Raw genomic sequence first — 17,555 nt, 5'->3', positions numbered from 1 at the left:
CACTAATGTGCAGGCACTGGCAAGCTGCTGAATGCTGAGAATGCTTCTAGTGCACATATTTTTCAGAATTTTTTTCATTAAAACCAGCAGTTTAGTAAAAGTAGGGGAAAAAATGTTCAATTTTAATGCCAAACACTTGAAGCGACCATTTTCCCCCTTCTGTGTTGAGCATTGGAGATCTTACTAATTCCTCTTTATGAAATCCGAGGTTACACATACGCCTACAATTGTTGTGTCACCTTCTGCCTCTGTAAAGCTGGGTGTTGACTGCAGGTGTTCTGTGGAGACTGAAGGCAAAATAAAAATGCCAAGTAATTGGTACCCCTGACTCTCAATCCAGGGTGTCTTGTGTTGCAGAACATAAGTGAAATGAAAGGGAAGATCTTCAGAGAGCTGCATGCAAATTTTGACTGGTTGTGGTTTTGGAAGTCAAGGAACAAGGTGATACAGAGAATGCTTTTTAAGCTGTTCTATCAAATGTCATATCTCTGTTTTAATATTTTATGTGATGTGGCTTCTTTCAGATGATCAGCTGGATTATCTGAGATCAGAGAAAAGGGAGTGGTACTACTCAGCTGCAGAAAATAGGAAGAAAGTGCTGCCATGGCAGGGTAGGGCACAGACACACAGACTGCAGAGCACTGGCTATTTGTGGAGCATGTTTCAATACACACATCTCACAGATAGCCAGTCAGAATTACTGAAGTGGAGGTGTTTTATTTATAATCAATAAGTTTAAAACAAACTTCAAAAAAGTTTATACAACACTATTTTGCAATTTTTACCCGGGATTTGTTAGATAAGACTGTTAGATATTTGTTTTCTGGACAACCTTCCTGTTTGTGTGCTTACTAATTATAATGGAAAGACCTACTAAATTATGTATCTGTGTTAAACAGCTTGCTTTTCCAACAAAGGAAATTTGCCACAACTCTCATTTCTTCTATTTTTATTTTTCCTCTTAAAGGGCAACACTTTAAGGAAAATCCTCCTGTATCGGTACTTTAAAGGGGAATATGGAAGTGGTATGAATGGGCCCCTGTCTGCCAGCTACAGCAAAACTGCACAAGTGGGAGGTAAATCAACACAACTCATTTCAAGAGAGCAAAATTAGCAGCACCATTTTTTCTAATAGGCACATTGGACATGCTCCAGGCATTCAGTTGGTAAATAAATCAAACGAGTTCTCTAAGCACTTAGAAGAGAGGTAGTATCAGACTCTTCTATTTTTAAGTTGCTCACACTTGTCTCAGATGGTGCATTTGGAGGTACCAAAGCAGGTACCAGGAAATCCCCATCCAGAAATTCAGCAAAGCAGAAAACTTTTGAAGAGAGATGGTGTTGTTTCTGGAAATTAAAGATTTTTTTTGACATTCCAAATCCTTTTTAGATATATGAAAAATATCTAAGGAAAAGCTTTTCACAAAAATACTGGTTAGACAACAGAACAGATTTTTTCTGAGAGGTTGTAGAATGTGTCAGTTCTTGTTACAACTTTACTGGACAAGACTCTGATGAACCTGTCCTATCTTCCTGTTTCAGTAGATGATCTCTGTAGGTCCATTATAAGCTAATTTTTTGTATCATTCTACTGTAGAAGCCACAGGAAGTTACTGCAGGGTGGTTTCTAAGAAAACCCATAATAATGGATGTCTAGGAAATGAGGCTGGAGCTAGGTATAGAGCCAGGTCAGAGCTGCATTTTGCATTTTCAGTGCACACTGAAAGCATGCCCAGATTTGTTAGCTTTTGCAGATGTTAGCCAGCTGTTCCTTCTTTACTATTACAATATAGACTCTGAAAATCTTCGCAGTCTTAACATTCTGTGTGCCAAATTTTGCTCTCTAACAAATAAGAGACTGAAGTTTTACTATTTTTTCAGTTCTCTCTAAAAAGTGTGTGTGTGTATGGCATCATCACAGAGTCTGAAGCATTTTAATCAGTTTAATCAAAGTAGTACTGGCTGATTAAAGCAGTACTGTATTTTTACTAATGAAGTAGGTGCAGTTACATATTTAGAGAAGTAAGTATAGCAGGAAAGATGATCATCTGTGATAATAAAAGGTGGTTGATTTAATGAGCTAATACAATTTAGCAAAATTTCTTCAACCCACACCTTTAATTTGGATTAACTTGAGTCTGTATTCTTAAAAAAAGCATCATGATGGTGATGGTAATGATGATGATCTGGAAGGCGGCAAAAGCATTTGACTGGAAGGTCAGACCCATAACCAGGATGGATTTACCAGGACACAGTTTTAGTGTAGATTAGGCCTGAGATTGAAGAGCAGATTTAAAAAGGGTCTCAGAGCACTGACCCTACTCACAGTTTAGTGTATGCAGCAGTGGAATTAAAAAAGGGTTCAGTGAACAAATCAATGTCCTTTCCATCTTATTTATTGTCTGAATATCCTGACAGAACAATGGCTTGGGGATTTGTTTTATTTCTTATTCTTAGAGTCCAACATTGCAGTTTCATAGAAAAATCTTGTTTTTATCAAAGGGGACTTTGCCTGACAGAATTTCAAAATTAAATTTATTACATTGCTATTGTGTGCTTTATCACTACTAATAGGTTCATTTTCATACATGTGTGTGAAGCAAACACGAATGGTATTTGTGTATTTGTCTAATTTGCAGGTGGATTTTCAGGACAAGATGCAGATAAGTCTGGTGTGACCATGTTTGATATCCAGTGCCTCCTGGACAAAGAAGGTGCCTCAGAACTGGTCATAGATGTGATAGTGAACACCAGAAATGACAGGATTTTCTCCGAGGGCATTCTGCTGGGTATTGCGCTGCTTGAAGGTGGAAATACGCAAACACAGGTACTTGTTTAATCTGCTTATTCACATATTGATTCTCAGGTGCATGTGGTCTGGAGACAAATAAAGAGAACCTTTTTGCTGTGAGTTCTCTGAGAAGTTTGTCACTGGAATATGTACCACTGTAATACAAATGTAAATATGCCCTATTACTATGCAGTAGCTCTTGGGGAGAAGGAAAGGTTTTTCAGCTCTCCCTCTCTATGTAGCACTGTGCTGCTTTTAATCTGGTCATTGCCATGTGAGCATTATCCTCAGTTATTTTATGTCAGTCTTTGTGAAATTAAAATTTATAATACTTCTAAGTTTATAAAAGCACATTATTTTCTGGAAACCTTCAGAGACATTTATCAAAATCTCCAAAGAGAAAAAAACTTCGTTATTTGAGAAGACCAGTATTCCAGTTGATAGAAAATATTTGCTTTAAAGTATCGAGGTGTTTTTTATATATTTGCTTTGTTTCTAGGTGTTTTTCTATATATTTGCTTTAAACTATGGTTTCTAGGTGTTGTCACCCAGATTTAGCCAAATCAGATGTTTGAGGGAAGAGAGAGAATTAATATGAGGAGGGAAGGCTGGGAGAATTGGGATTGTTTGCAAATTGTTTCAAATGCTCCTCAGCCTGCTTGACAGTTATACTAAGGGACTGGAATTAATAATCTAAAATAATGTTTAATAATAAATTATGTCTGTAGCCCAAAAAATTAATATAATCCAAGCTATAATATTACATATTTGACGTTCCATGCTTTCTCTTGTTGTTACATAATAAGTCACTTTTCACTGTTATTTGTAGATGAAATATAATGACTAGTAAGTCTGGAGAAATGGAGAGTGTCACAAAGTAATTTAACTTCAAGTACAATATTATGACATTTAAAAGACTGCAAATAGCACAGTTCACCATTTTACCAAAATTTTAAAATATTAACATCAGCCTTTGTTACCAGCCTTGTATATCACTTTGTGAAAGAACCGATCAGGCAGTGGCCAACATTTGCTCTGTGTAAGTGAAATAATTATTCATCATTTGTTTCACAAAAAAATAGTGTGTTTTTTTATTTCTTCATCCTTAGAAGATTGATATCTAAAGAATTTTTTTTTTGCAGTATTCGACTTACCAGCAACTAAAGGAGCAGAAGAAGTCAGAAAGGTTCTTTAAAGTGCTGTATGATCGCATGAAAGCTGCTCAGCAGGAGATCAGATCCACAGTGACAGTGAACACTATTGATTTGGGGAGCAAAAAGAAGGAGGATGACAGTGACCTCACCATATCTGTTCCCAAAAAGAGAGGTAAGGAGGCACCCCTGGGAGAGAGGGGAGCGGGGCTTTATACTGACACTGCATGTGTGCACCACTGGTGCTCTGCTGAGTTGATCAATAAGCTTTAATATTAATCATTGCAAATTTGCATATTTTGCCTGTTTTTCTCTGAATTACGGTCCATCTCAGGTTGGCCACAAGGAATTAGCTTTAATGAAATCGGTGAAGCTCTGCCAGTTTGCATCAATAAAAGATATTGAGCTGTATTTTTAGAGGAGCAAAAGCAGAGGCTGCTGCTATTGGGGATATTTCACAAGATCAGGCTCAGGAACTGATTTCCCACCCTGTGGTCTTCCCATTGTTCTCATCATTTATTGTATATGGGAGAGAAATAGTAGGGCTTTTTGTGTTAATGTTCTGTTTCACTCTGGTTTGTGGTTTATTTGGAATGTGCTATCCCTGCATGAATGTTGCTTTGATATTCTTTGTGAGTTGCCTAGAGGTCTTTGAAGAGTTAGACACCAACAAAGAAAAAGTTGCATTCATTATTATTGTTTTCTTATTGTTTAATCAAATGGGGAGAAAGACTTTCAAAAATGAAGGAAAATTATCTTCTTTTCAGTTAAGGATTCAACACTGCATCTGAAGGAGGGAATGAAAGGACAGTTAACAGAAGCATCCTCTGCAACCTCCAAGGCTTACTCTGTGTACAGAAGAGAAATGGACCCAGAAATAGACCTGATGGGCTCAGGGGCAGATGCTGCAAATGCAGAAGAGAAGTCTGCAGAAGAAGCAATCATGAGCCCTGCCATTGCAATCATGCAGCCAATACTGAGATTTCTTCAGCTGCTGTGTGAGAACCACAACCGAGAGCTCCAGGTAAAGTGTTTTGAGCTGAACTTTTATAGGGGTGATGTTAGAGGGGCTGCATCTTCACAAGGTCAGAAAAACATGCTTGTGCCTGGTCCCTGTGACAGAATAGGGCTGTCTGAGATGTTGGGTTCAAGGGATAAAAGAACCCTTTCCAAGAACCATTTGGGTTCTGTGCTCGAGGAGTGCATGTTTATATTCTCAGAATTGCTTGGGGATCTCAGCACAGCCACGTGGAACTGAGCAGGGTCTAAATGTCCCTGTTAGTAAGGTTCCTGTGCATAGTTGGTAATCACCACAGACTTGAAGAGCACAGGAAGTTTCTGGGTACTGCCCCTTTCCCAAAGTATCACAGCCGAAGGCTTTAAGATGATCTGTGTGTCCCTGCTGTCAGTTCTTTTGGTAGAAATTACTGTCCCCATAGTAACCTCTGCAAAATGTATTTTCTGCTAATATACATCAGTGCCGTGGCCAGGAGTGGTTCCTCCCCTTCCAGCTGTGGTTGGGGTGGTTTGAGCTGAGCTCCACAATGTGCCACCAGACCTGCTTGGCGGTGGGGCAACAGCTTCCAAGAGAAGGGCTGTGATGGCTGACTGGGAGCAGGTCTGCAGGATGTATAAAAGACATTTAAGGCCAGTGCAGATGTTTGCCAAGTTCACTTTCCTAAGCCTTCCCTGCTCTATGATTTAATCAGGTAATAGTTCTCAATTGCTGCATTAAGGCCTATTATATTTTCTATAGTAGTGCAGTGTACTTCAGTACCTGAGACACAGTAGTCATACGGGTATAAATTGTATCCTTCAACATTTTCATGAAAAAAGACTAAAAGACTTTGTTTGCCTTGACTCTCCTCCTTTTTGTGTTGTTGTTTTGTTTTGTTTTGTGTTCCTTTCCTCCACCCACCAGAATTTCTTAAGACATCAAAACAATAAAACAAATTACAACCTCGTTTGTGAGACCCTTCAGTTCTTGGACTGCATCTGTGGGAGCACCACAGGTGGGCTGGGCTTGCTGGGGCTTTACATCAACGAGAGGAACGTGGCTCTTGTCAACCAGACCCTGGAAAGCTTGACAGAATACTGCCAGGGCCCGTGCCATGAAAACCAGGTAAGCTCAAGAACTTCTGGGTGCAGAAGGCTGTACCTGAATGTTGCTATCTGGGTGCTTATCACAAACTTTTGAGTATTCCTGATAACATAAATTCACTTGGAGCTGCTATGACTAGGCTTAACATGCTTCAAGTTTCCTGAGGCCTGAGCAACCCTTTTAAGTCAGAGCTCAAAACAGACTCTTCCTGTAGTGCCTCTTCTTCCTCTGAGAGTTTGCAGACCTTTTGGGGGGAGTTTCATGTTTTATGTTGCTGTGTCCATGGCTTAACCCTCACTTTGTGAGACTGGATTTGGAGTCAGAGTTTTGGAAGTGCATTGCAAACAGAGACTGTTTGTTTTCAATGTGTTTCATTTTCACATGTTTTGCTTTTGCTGGTGTTTATACATCTTGCTAACACTTACTTTGTGAAATAAGGAATTATTTCACATAACTGCCACAAAGTTTAACTTACCCTCCTGCTATACCACCTAGCAGCATCTTTAATTATGGTATCAGTAGTGAAATGGATGACACTAAAGACCATGCCTCTGATCTTCTGTGCCTTCCTCACTGCAGCCTTTGGAAGTCACACAGCTGTGACTATTGGTAAAAGTCTCTTTAGTGTCATGCTGAAGAAGTGTAGAAATGTAAGGATGTGGTTACATGCTGCCATATTTGATCTGAAGAGAATTAAAGTTGCAATAAAGTTGTCATAGTGGATGAAACTGCAGAATTTTTGCTATAGATTAGCAGTGGAAAAATTGTGGTGAGCAAATGACAGAAGCAATCTGTTCTCTGTGCTAGAAATAGCTGAAGAAATACATGCAATATTAATGCTTCTTCATTAATGTGCTCCAATGAAATGTAAAGTGCTATTACTGCCATTGCTGGTAATCAGCTGCCTTTACTTAATATTTTAAAAACAAACAGAAGTCCTTTAGTGGACAAATTTTGAACAGTAATATTTAAACCACTTAGGGATGGGGAAAACAACTAAAAACTATAGCTACAGGTCTGGAGATAAAAAAATGTTACAAGTTAACATATTCTCCAACAAAGTTATGTGAGAAGCACTGGAGGAACACTGATATGGAAGGGAATGATGAATTAAACTTTATTACTTTGGCCTATCTGCTGAGAAGTCACTCAGTATTTGAGTTGCACTTGTTTACACCAACTGCAAGTCTAATTCAGTATATTTCAGGGGCAAATGCACCACACTCTCACATTTTCATTTCTCCCCCTCTCTCTGTCTTTTCCTTTCCTATTGTCCCATAAACCTGCCAGAGGAAGAAGTGCCATAGGCTCTTGTATAGCTGGCTGTTATGCACAAGGCCTAGAAGGCCCAGAACTCAGCTGCAAAGGCATTTGGGAAGTACCACTGCTCACAAATACAGTTTTAAATTCCATATCCAGAAATACACTTCTTGACAGGACTTGTCCAGGTTCATGGAAAAAACCTTGATTTTCATGAACATTTTGTACTGTAACAGCAATATTAATGCTGGCTGCTCAGGGCAAATGAAGAATCTGAGCGTGCAAATTTGGTTGTGCTTGCAGTCAAGCTTCTCTTTTATGTCTGAGGCTGGCATGTGCTCAGCTGAGTCTGGCAGTGCTCCTGAGGGCTGCTGTCTGCAAGTTGTGCCGCTTGGTGCCAAGCCCTGCGGGATTCTCTGGGAGCAGATTTTAGCTTGCACCACCTTTTTTCCAGTTGGGTATTTCACTACTGGCAGTGTTTGGGATAGTTCTGTACACACAAGTCTCCCCCAGCACTTCTTGTGGGTGTTTTCAGGCTGTTCTGCTCTGACTGAAGGTTTCATTGCTCTTGCAAGGTCTTTTAAGTTCTGGGTCCTTCTTTTGGAAATTTGCTGATGTGCATATTCTCTCCCTCCCTCTGGCTGTATCATCTCCCTCTTTTTCCCACTCCTCCCCTCCCTTCTGCCCCTGCCCCATTCCCTTCACCTCTCTTGTTTTGTAGACATGCATAGCCACCCATGAGTCTAATGGGATTGATATTATAATTGCTCTCATCTTGAACGACATAAACCCTCTTGGCAAATACTGCATGGACTTGGTGCTTCAGCTCAAGGTACGGTATATGGAAATTTGTTTGTTTGAATTTGGGCAGCAACAGAAGACATACCTATGGGAGAGCTCTAGGCAGCCTGACATTTACTTAATCTTACCATAGCACAGTATCCTCAGAAGCCTTTGGGAAAAAAAAAAAAATTTGGCAAATGAGTTCATCTCAGCTTCTGAATCCTTATCAAGCCCTCTGCCACAAGCCTTTTGACCCACTGCTGTGTTTGGGACTATGTCTCAAACATCTCAAAAATCCTGATTGATAGGATTTTTTTTTTTTAATCCTATCAATCAGGCATGACACAGCTAGCATGAGAAGTCTGTATTGTGGATGTAAAATCTCTCAAGATTGATAAACAGCCACACTGTACAGCATGCAGCAAGTCAGCCATGCTCTCTAAATACTGAACTCTTAAAAATTATTTGAGAAGGAAATGCTGTGAAAAAGAACAATACATCAGGTGACCTGCAATGTCAAATGAAGTTGAAAACAAGGTCCAAGTAAGTTGTACCTTACTTCCCTTTTGAGTGTCCTCTGAGGGGAAACACAAAGTGTGGAGTGTGAGGGCAAAGCCTAGAGAGGGAGGACTTGTAATGTAATTTTGTTCTGTGTTCTGGGGAGGGTTGGACAGGCTGGTAGATAAATTTCCCCTGTTTGTGTGCCAGTGCATGCAGAGGGGAGCTCTGCAGCTGCACTGTCTGCCAAGCAGGGTAGAATCTGTCCAGGAGGAGCCCTGGGTTATTGCCTTTTCTTGCCTCCCAAATTAAGTATTTCCATTGCAGATGGTCTGTTTCCTCCCCAAACCAGCAAATACTTTGTGGTAGCTGCATTGCATCATATTGGCAATGTTATACATGTCTAATAAAATAATTAATATAGCTATATATCATGTGCAATGAAACATTGAATCAACTGTGCCTTACATATGATTTTAATAACTGTAATTACTTTTTTTGAATGGCAATGTAATTCAGGCCCTCCTCTAGCAAAACACTTAGGCAGACATTTAACTTTGAACATGCAGGCAGTTCTTTTGAAGTCCAAATTCAATCTCTGTAAAGATGTATCTGCATTAACTCCAGTGCCATTTTGATTTGCCATTGCCATGAGGCTAGCACATGCTTGTAGAACAGCTTTTCTGTGTAGTGACCAAACACAGAGTTTAGAGACACCTCTGCAAGGACCAGTGTGATCCTGCTCACAGGAGGCTGGCTGTGCTCAGACTCATTCAATTCGCAAAAATTGTGGTGAATATAGCAGAAGTTCAGACTGTGGAAATGATTCAGATTTGCAGAATCACAGAGTCATTTGCTTTAGCAGGGATGTCTTGAGGTCAACTTGTCCAAGCCCTCTGCGCAAGCAGGATCAGCTAGAGGTTTCTCAGGATCATGTGCAGCTGAATATCTCCACAGCTGGAGATCCACAACCATTTTGGGCAGCCTATCCCACTGTCTGATCCCTCTCACAGTACAAAATTGTTCTTTGGCGTTTAGATAGAATTTCATGGGTATTTTATTTTGTCTCTTGCTCTCTCACTGGACATTCCTGAGAGGGGTCTGGCAGCCTCTTCTGCATTTCCTCCCACCAAGTATTTATACACATTGATAAGATCCATCTAAGCCATCTGTACTCCAGACTGAACAGTCACAACTTTCAGTGGCTTCTTATATGAAAAATGCTCCATTCCCTTCATGGTTTTTATGGCTTTTTGCTAGACCCGTTCCATTATGTCCATATCACTCTTGTACTGGATCTAGACACGTTGCAAGATGTGATCTCAAGAATTGGATCCAAATTAAGAAGCTGCTGGTTTTGATTTTGAGTGGCACACATTGAAGTAATAAAGCAATGAGTTTACCAAGTAATGTTTAACTGTCAGTGTTCATAGGCAACTTTGAAGTTGCAAATACATCAATTTCACACTGAAAATACAGAATTCAAAGTATGCAGGCCTATACATTTACACTTACAAACAAGCTCAGACACAGTGTTCAGGGAGCATTATATGTTGAACTTACACCCTCCAACCACAGGAAAGGCAGTGCAGAGTTATATTTTTCCCATGCCATCTTAGTTTAGCTTGTTTTGCACTTAGTTTTTGATGTGGCATTTAATTACATCTTCATGGATTATATTTTCCAGTGGACTCCTGAATCATTTAGTGAGCTGAGCAGACAGTGTTTATTGAGTGCAGAGATGGCCAGTGTTCAATTCTGCTTGTTTTTATTTCAAGTGTGACCCCCTGGCCTTCCTTACTGACCAGTGTGTAAGCCCTGGCACACAGGGAGAGCTCAATATTTGTCACATCTGTGACAGGATGAGGAGACATTGTCAGTCTAAGAGTACAGAGAGTCTAAGACAAGTGTCTTCTTTCTTTCCCTCTTAGCTGTATCTAGTTGCTTCACTCATTAATTTGCTTTTCCAAAATTTTTATCAGGAGATGAGATGGGAGCCCAGGTAAAGGTGAAATGAAGAGTAGAAGTGTTTTGGGCTGCGCTGTTTTTTAGCACCTGGAAACTGATTTTTCACTGTACTTATGTGTTATGAACTTCATGCTGTGTTTTCCAAGTGATGGATGTCTTTTCCTCACTGATGTTTGGGAAAGATCCTAGGCTCTCCAAATATTCAGAAAGTGAGGAATAAGTAGCCAAATAACCATCACAAATGCCTGTTGTAGTTCTATGCCATGGCAAGGCACTTCTGCTGAGTCAGTAGCAAGAAGCTGGCTTTTGATGGCACAGAGTCCTACCTATCCTCTACCTTTCCCAGCCTCCTGGAAGCTGCAGCAGGCTTCTGTCCATCCCCAGGGTTGTCTGCACTGGCAAGGAGCTTCAAAGTCCTCCTCAGCCATGAGTGAGGGGACTGATGCCTTCCTGCTGTTTCCTGCCTTTCCTTACCAAGCTACCTGGGAGCCTGGCATGGCCCCTTCCCTCCTCCTCTGTTTGAGATCCTGTCAATGCTACCACTACTGATTTGGCCATCACTGTAGGGGAAATCTGCAGCAGAAAAGGAAGCATCCTGCTTTTCAGAGCAGCATCCTGTCAGGAATCCTCATCAAAATGCTGTTCTCTCCCTCCCCCTGTTCACTGTGCACATTCAACTTCTGCAGTGTTGGTTGCAAGGTAAAGAGTCTGATTGGACCTTTCCCATGGGTGGTCCTGATTTGATTGATGAGCAAAAGGAAAGGGACATGACAAAACTCATATGGAGTGCTATTCTCCTTGAGCCAGTCCCAGTTAGGTCTCTTCTTCCCATCTCTTTTTCTTTGTCCTTATCTCATTCCTGTGTTGGCAAACCTAGGTTCCTCCCTCCTGCCTTCTGTCTCACTCCCAGTCTCTTCTCCCAGAAGTTTTTAATTCCCCAGTTACATACAACTCTTCATTCTAATCTACTCTCCTTCCATTTACCTTCAGTCCTCCAGTCAGAGGTATTTAATCCTCACTCTAACACAGCCTTGAGCAGGCTGCTTTGAGCAGGGGCTGGACTGCTGGAATCTGAGTCCAGAGGACAGCCTTTAGTGTGTGGTTTTACGATCCACCCTGCAGTTTTGTGATTCTCTGCTCACCAAGAATAACCCCTGTGAGCTTTTAGCTGTGAAATGAGTGTGTTTGTGCTCTATAGTACTCAAATTGTAACGTAATAATAATAATAAATGCTTCTGAGTTGGACAGGTCTGACCAGGAGACTACAACTCATGTGATTGTTCTAATGGCCTCTAGTACTCCATTTTATGTCTATTATCAAAATTTGGGGATACAAAGGCAACTTAAAATACAAGTTGCTTAAACATGTAGGGAATAGCATCTTTCTTTTTGCCCCGGTCCCAAAAGCAGCTGAACCTTTTTCCTCTGAAACTGCCCATGCCAGTTGTCTGAGGCACACCCTCACTGGAGAAATTTCAGCTGGAATTGTTGATAATGGCAATAAGCAGCTGAGAATGAGCCTGTAGGGTGGGTTGGCAATTTTCCTGGCCCCTACCTTTTCCCTGGGGACTGTCTCCTGCTTCCAGGTGTTCCAACAGCTCAGTCTATAACAGGGAATGATGGGGATGCTGTGACAGGTCAGCCAAGGCAACCCTGCTCTGCCAGAAAGCAGCCAAAGCTCCAGAACCATTCTTCCTCTCCACTTCACCACAGCTGATTTAGCTGGGAGGCAGGCAGGTCTCTGAGGCACCACTGGGCTACTGCAGCTAAAGCTCATGCTGTGTTATCCTGAGTCCTGGGGAAAAGCAGACAGCTGACAAAGCAAAGGTTGTCTTTATATATTCCCCCAGGAATATTTAGTAGTGAAACAAAATCTCAGGAGTGCATGAAAACAGGTTATTTTGCAGCCTTTCAAATAATAACCAGTTGGACTTCATAAAAACCAAAGGGGAAGGAAACCTGCCCGAATGATAAAACCTTCTGTGTAATATGTTTTGTAATTACCTCTGTTGAGTCTTGTTTTAACAGAGAGCCAAGGCAAAAATTGCTAGGTGGGAAATAAGGAAAGGACATGCAATTTAATTTTGTATGCACAGTCTGCAGCAACACTCTGTATTTAAGTAAAATATTTTTCAGTGTTTAAAATTTTCCTTCCAATATAGCGTGCAGAGTTAGTGTTACAGTATGCTGACACTAAAAAAAAGCTATTAAATATGTCAGTAAAATAAAAGATGCAAGTGGTTGAAAATCTTATCCACTAAAAAGTGGTCCTCATAATCTCAATTAAAACAAATGCAAGGGTCATTAATCCATGAAAGAGATTTAAAATTTGCATTAATTTGGCTTTGTATCTCCAGAACAATGCCTCCAAGCTTTTGCTGGCTATTATGGAAAGCAGGCAAGACAGTGAGAATGCGGAAAGAATCCTTTTCAACATGAGACCAAGAGAACTGGTGAGAAAACTTGTGAATATTCATAAATCTTTTGGCTGAAAAAAAATCTGTCATTAAAACATTTTTAAAATGATCTGTATCTAAGCTGAGAAGTGTTGGCAGCGTATGGTGGCACAATGTATCAGGGTAGTACTAATTCACAAAATTACTTTAAAAGGATCAAGCATGCATGATTTCAGTCTTTACAACTTCATTATTTTTATCCGTTCCAAGCACTTTTCTTTAATTGTTTCCTAACTAAATTATCATATTCTGGTAGACTGTCTTCAAGTGCAGTTTGTCAGGGGCTGGCAAATTGAGCTTGTGCAGTTTGTGAAGCAGTGCTAACAGAAATGTGTGTGTGGACATATAATATGTTTAATACATATGTATGTTATTTATTTATGTCTTGTGAACAAAGAGAGTTCCAAGCAGTTGTTGCTGTGTTTTGGAACAACACTGATGTTTATGGAGGTCTCCAGGAACTTTGAATGGGTTGGAAATCTGGGGGAGTAATTTCCAATACCACTTCACTGCATAACAACAGAGACTGAGAGATCTGGGAGTTCTTGAGGGACTCTGGGGAAGAATCTGGGAACATTGTCCCTGCCCTTAGGTAGAGCTCAGTGCCTGCTGGTTTCAGGGAATCACCACTGAGGTGGCATCTCAGCAGGATGAGGCCATCCCTAGGGTATTGTGTGGGGAACCCTATGGTGGTCCTCTAAGAAGCTTTTGAATATTTGGAATTTCCCCAGCACCCTGCCCCGATGTGCCTTTCCTTTTTGGTTTAGGTGTGGTTTTTCCTGTGAAATTGTGTTGCTGCCTGCTCTGGCCAGAAGATCATGGCTGCACTCTTTAAGTGCTGCACAACAGTGCCTGCCATATCTAGACCAGTCTTTAGAAGCATTTGTGAAAATACCTGCTCACAAAGGCTCATCATTCCTCTTCCTTTCTCATGGTTGCTGATGAAAAATGTAGTGGTTTGGAACTTCATAAATCCTTCAAGCTTGTCTTTATTCAGAAAGTGTTTCTCAGGCTGTTCGCTCTTCTTGCAGAACTGCAGGGCACCCATGCAGGCTGGAGCTGAGCAGAGTGGCTGTGTTCAAACACAGTGTGGTTTTTCCCCAAGAACCACACTTATTTCATCTCTCCCTGGCTGGGTTTGTGTTGCAGGTGGATGTGATGAAGAATGCCTACAACCAAGGTCTGGAATGTGACCACGAGGAGGAGAATGGAGATGATGGCATCTCCCCAAAAGATGTTGGCCATAATATCTATATTTTGGCACATCAGGTATGTCTTACTTGTTTTGTGACAGCTTCCAGAAAAGCTTTACATGGTTAGACTCCACATTGTCACAGATGGAGTCATGCGCTTCAGGGGTAGAGAGAAGTAACAATGTGTTTATTGATGAAAACCAAAGTTTGGTAGCCCACACTGTCAGGGAGACCCTCCTGTTGAGTCATGATGTTAAGGAAGGATCCCCTTGCATTCTAAACTCCTTCTCAGATGGGAGTTTAGGTGCAGCTGGATCCAGTCTTAATCCCAGCTTTTCCCAGCAGTTTGGCTGAAAGTTTATCTGCACATGATCAATTCATTATGTCATTTAGCCATCAAGAATTCAGAGTTTAGCATGTTCTTAACCACTTACCTGCAAAAGTCTCTTGTGGTAAGGAATCCCTCAGTCTTGAGAAGCAACCTTGAGAGCCATTCCCCGCCCAAGGGGAGGGCGATCCTGAATATGTTGGTCCTCCCATTGAGGAAAAATTTCACACAAATTGTTGTTTGTGGGAAATAGCAATGTAGAGCAGAACAGCGACTGTCTGCTTAGCTCTGTCTTCTTTTAACATTAACAGCTCATTTACATCAATCAAATCATAAATTGTGATTACCATTACCGGTGTATTTTAAATAGTTCCTTCAATTGTGATACCAACTGAACTTGATTTCAGGAGATTCCTATTATTTTAGAAATATTACTTTGCCAATAAGAATAATTGGGCCTTTTCACTGCTTTCTCCTTTCAAATTATGCTGTAGTGCCCTCAGGCTTTTTCTGATCACTTTTACTTCTCTGCTGGTAAAGGTAGAATGTACACTGGAGGTTCTTATTTAATGGGCTGTTTATTCTTCAGAGTAGCTGGTGTCAAAAATAGTTTATCTTTCAATTATGTTCAGAGTATTGAAAACTTTTTTGTAATTGAAAGAATAAGAACCACAAATTTCTTGGTTATATCATAAATTACAGCATTTGGTATTTCATATAAGGGCCAAATTTAAAAAGAATTTTTTTTCCCTAAGAAGAAATAAACAGATGGGGATAGGGAGTGTTCCTCATTCCTTATGTTTATTAAGTGTTGTTAGGAATTGAATACTTGGTGGAAAAAAAAGAAAAGAAAAGAATCTATAGTTACAGTAGTGTTATGCAATATTTTTTTCAAGCAAGGAATGCAGAAAAACAGTTCCTGAGTTATGCTGGTGTGCTCACAGAACATTTAAATAAGTAGGTATTGTTATTATGTTGATGGTGGTGTGGTTGACCATGTTCTACTCTTGTGCTGTGTGTGGGGCTGTACATAAGATACCCATCAGAGATAACAGTATTTTTAGAAAGCATCTGCAGCTCCTTACCTTGTCTGAATTTACTCCTTGTCTGAATGCTTATAATGAAAATTTAAAGGCCTGCCAAATTGAAATGTTGGTATTTTCTGTCTTCTGCCTACAGTTTGTGTTAAATTACTTAACAGGGTCTGTGACATGGAAAATATGGTCTGGGGGAGTGGAATATGGGCATAAAGTTATATATGAAGTGGCTGATGGGGTCATTTTACACAAGAGATCACTGCCAGGGGTGCACCAGCTGCCTGAGGTGTAGGTTAAGCTCTGTCCCTAGGTTCATATCTGCAGTGCTGGAGAGGTCCATGGTGCCACTCCACAGCTATTCCTGATCCATAGCTGCTGTTTTGGTTGCATAAGGGTGGATATTTTTACAGCAACTTACTGAGCTCCTTCCTGTTCTGTAAAATTAAATGTCATGATTGGCTGTGTATGCTGTAAAAATATCCATCTTTTTTACAAAAAAAAAAAAGAAAAAAAAAGAAAAAAGAATGTTTTCTTTTTCTTGCATTTCTGTAACATAGTACATGTGTTTACAATAGATTTGCACCCATGTCAAGCCCCATATCAAAACAAAGCAGTACAAGGACAGGCAATTTGGGGCCTTTCTGTGTCCTCTGCTAATGAAGTGCTACAATTCTTGGCACAGAGCTGCTAATCTTTGACCCCAAACTCTTTCCATGTGTGCCCTTTTTACTTGCCCTGGGATGGGCAGGATACAAGCATGGACCCTCCTCAGTAAGGCCATTGTTGCTGGGTTCCTTTGCTGGCTTCAGTCTCCAAACACTCTCTGCTTTGCTGTCAGAGTGGCTTTTTGGTGCCTGGGCCTTCTGCTTGGCTTAGCTGACCTGATTTACTTAATATTTCTTTGCTGTGGCACTTAATCCTACTTGCCTTTTTTCTGCAACCACTGTGGCACTTCAGTCACTTTCCTTACACTTCCTGGTGACCACTTGCTCCAGTTACAGCTTTTGGGTCCCTCTGTAATAGCAGAATCAAGACTCAGAGTTCCCCTTTTTGCTGTTCCAGCCATCAAACACAGACAGTTTATTTTGGGGAGCTCCGACTTTCAGTTTTTGTCGTTGCGCTCTTCAGGGCAAAGCTGGGTTCTGCATTTTGCCACCACTACATCCTTCCTTGCCCTTCCTGTGGTTGATTTTACCAGAAGCAAGAGGCATTCTTGTAAATGTTTGACCCACAGAGCATAGAAAGTTGTGCATGTGTCACAAGCAAGGCTGAGATTTCTGTTAGTAAATCTTGCTTACAGCCTCCCAGCCCCTGCCCTAAATGTGCACATGGTGCACACACAGAGGTGTGTGGGTACAGCACTGCATCATGCCAGTGATCACACATCCTCCACATGGTTCTTTGTCCTCTCTTTCCCTTATTTCTTCATCTTCCTCTGGTGTGCCACGTGCCGTGGCTCTGCTGCTTCCCCTGCACTGCCCCCGGGCTGTCTGGGCTCTGCTGCTCCTCTCTGGTCCTGCTCCTCCTTGAGCAGAGGGGAGAAGGGAGGGCCACGGGGAGAGAGCAGAACTGAGCTGTCCACGAGGAGCTGCCCTGAGCTGCAGCCTGGTTTTGGGGCTCCTTCCAGACCCAGCTCCTCCACAGCTGCTTGTGGAGCAGTGTCACAAGCTGGTGCTTTAGGTCACATCCTGGAAAAATAAGCCTGCTATTGGTAGGTAGAAAGGGCTCACAATTCTCTTGAGAATCCATGGAGGAGATTCTGTTTTCTTTCCCTGGTTAAAATGTCATGCTCAGAGCCAAGCCTTGACCTTGCTATTTCCTTGCAGTAGTCTCAGGTGAGTGCCAGAGGTGTGTTATGGACAGGGACATCACCTCTTGTACCACTTCTCTTCCAGCCTCAGTCAATAGGTATGGTATTTCTGCTGCTGTTCTCTTAAGAGATTGTGTTGGCTCTTGGTTGGTCATTCTTTGTTTTGCAAATTTAGTAAG

At 41.2% G+C, this 17,555-nt stretch overlaps 1 protein-coding gene across 6 annotated transcripts in view; it reads left to right on the top strand.

Moving 5' to 3' along the window:
* The window catches only part of ITPR2 (inositol 1,4,5-trisphosphate receptor type 2), a 248,316-nt gene that overhangs the window by 171,759 nt on the left and 59,002 nt on the right, over window positions 1-17,555 (top strand). For all 6 annotated transcript variants that reach the window (XM_074539167.1, XM_074539170.1, XM_074539169.1 and 3 more), the window contains 8 exons: window positions 968-1,076; window positions 2,640-2,827; window positions 3,934-4,117; window positions 4,710-4,966; window positions 5,864-6,064; window positions 8,025-8,135; window positions 12,910-13,005; window positions 14,158-14,277. In XM_074539167.1, the coding sequence (XP_074395268.1) occupies window positions 968-1,076; window positions 2,640-2,827; window positions 3,934-4,117; window positions 4,710-4,966; window positions 5,864-6,064; window positions 8,025-8,135; window positions 12,910-13,005; window positions 14,158-14,277 (1,266 nt within the window). The remainder of the gene's footprint in view (window positions 1-967; window positions 1,077-2,639; window positions 2,828-3,933; window positions 4,118-4,709; window positions 4,967-5,863; window positions 6,065-8,024; window positions 8,136-12,909; window positions 13,006-14,157; window positions 14,278-17,555) is intronic.

The sequence above is a fragment of the Zonotrichia albicollis genome, chromosome 4 (genome assembly GCF_047830755.1).
Source record: "Zonotrichia albicollis isolate bZonAlb1 chromosome 4, bZonAlb1.hap1, whole genome shotgun sequence".
Lineage (NCBI taxonomy): Eukaryota > Metazoa > Chordata > Aves > Passeriformes > Passerellidae > Zonotrichia > Zonotrichia albicollis.
This window is presented reverse-complemented; position numbering and strand designations above follow the sequence as displayed.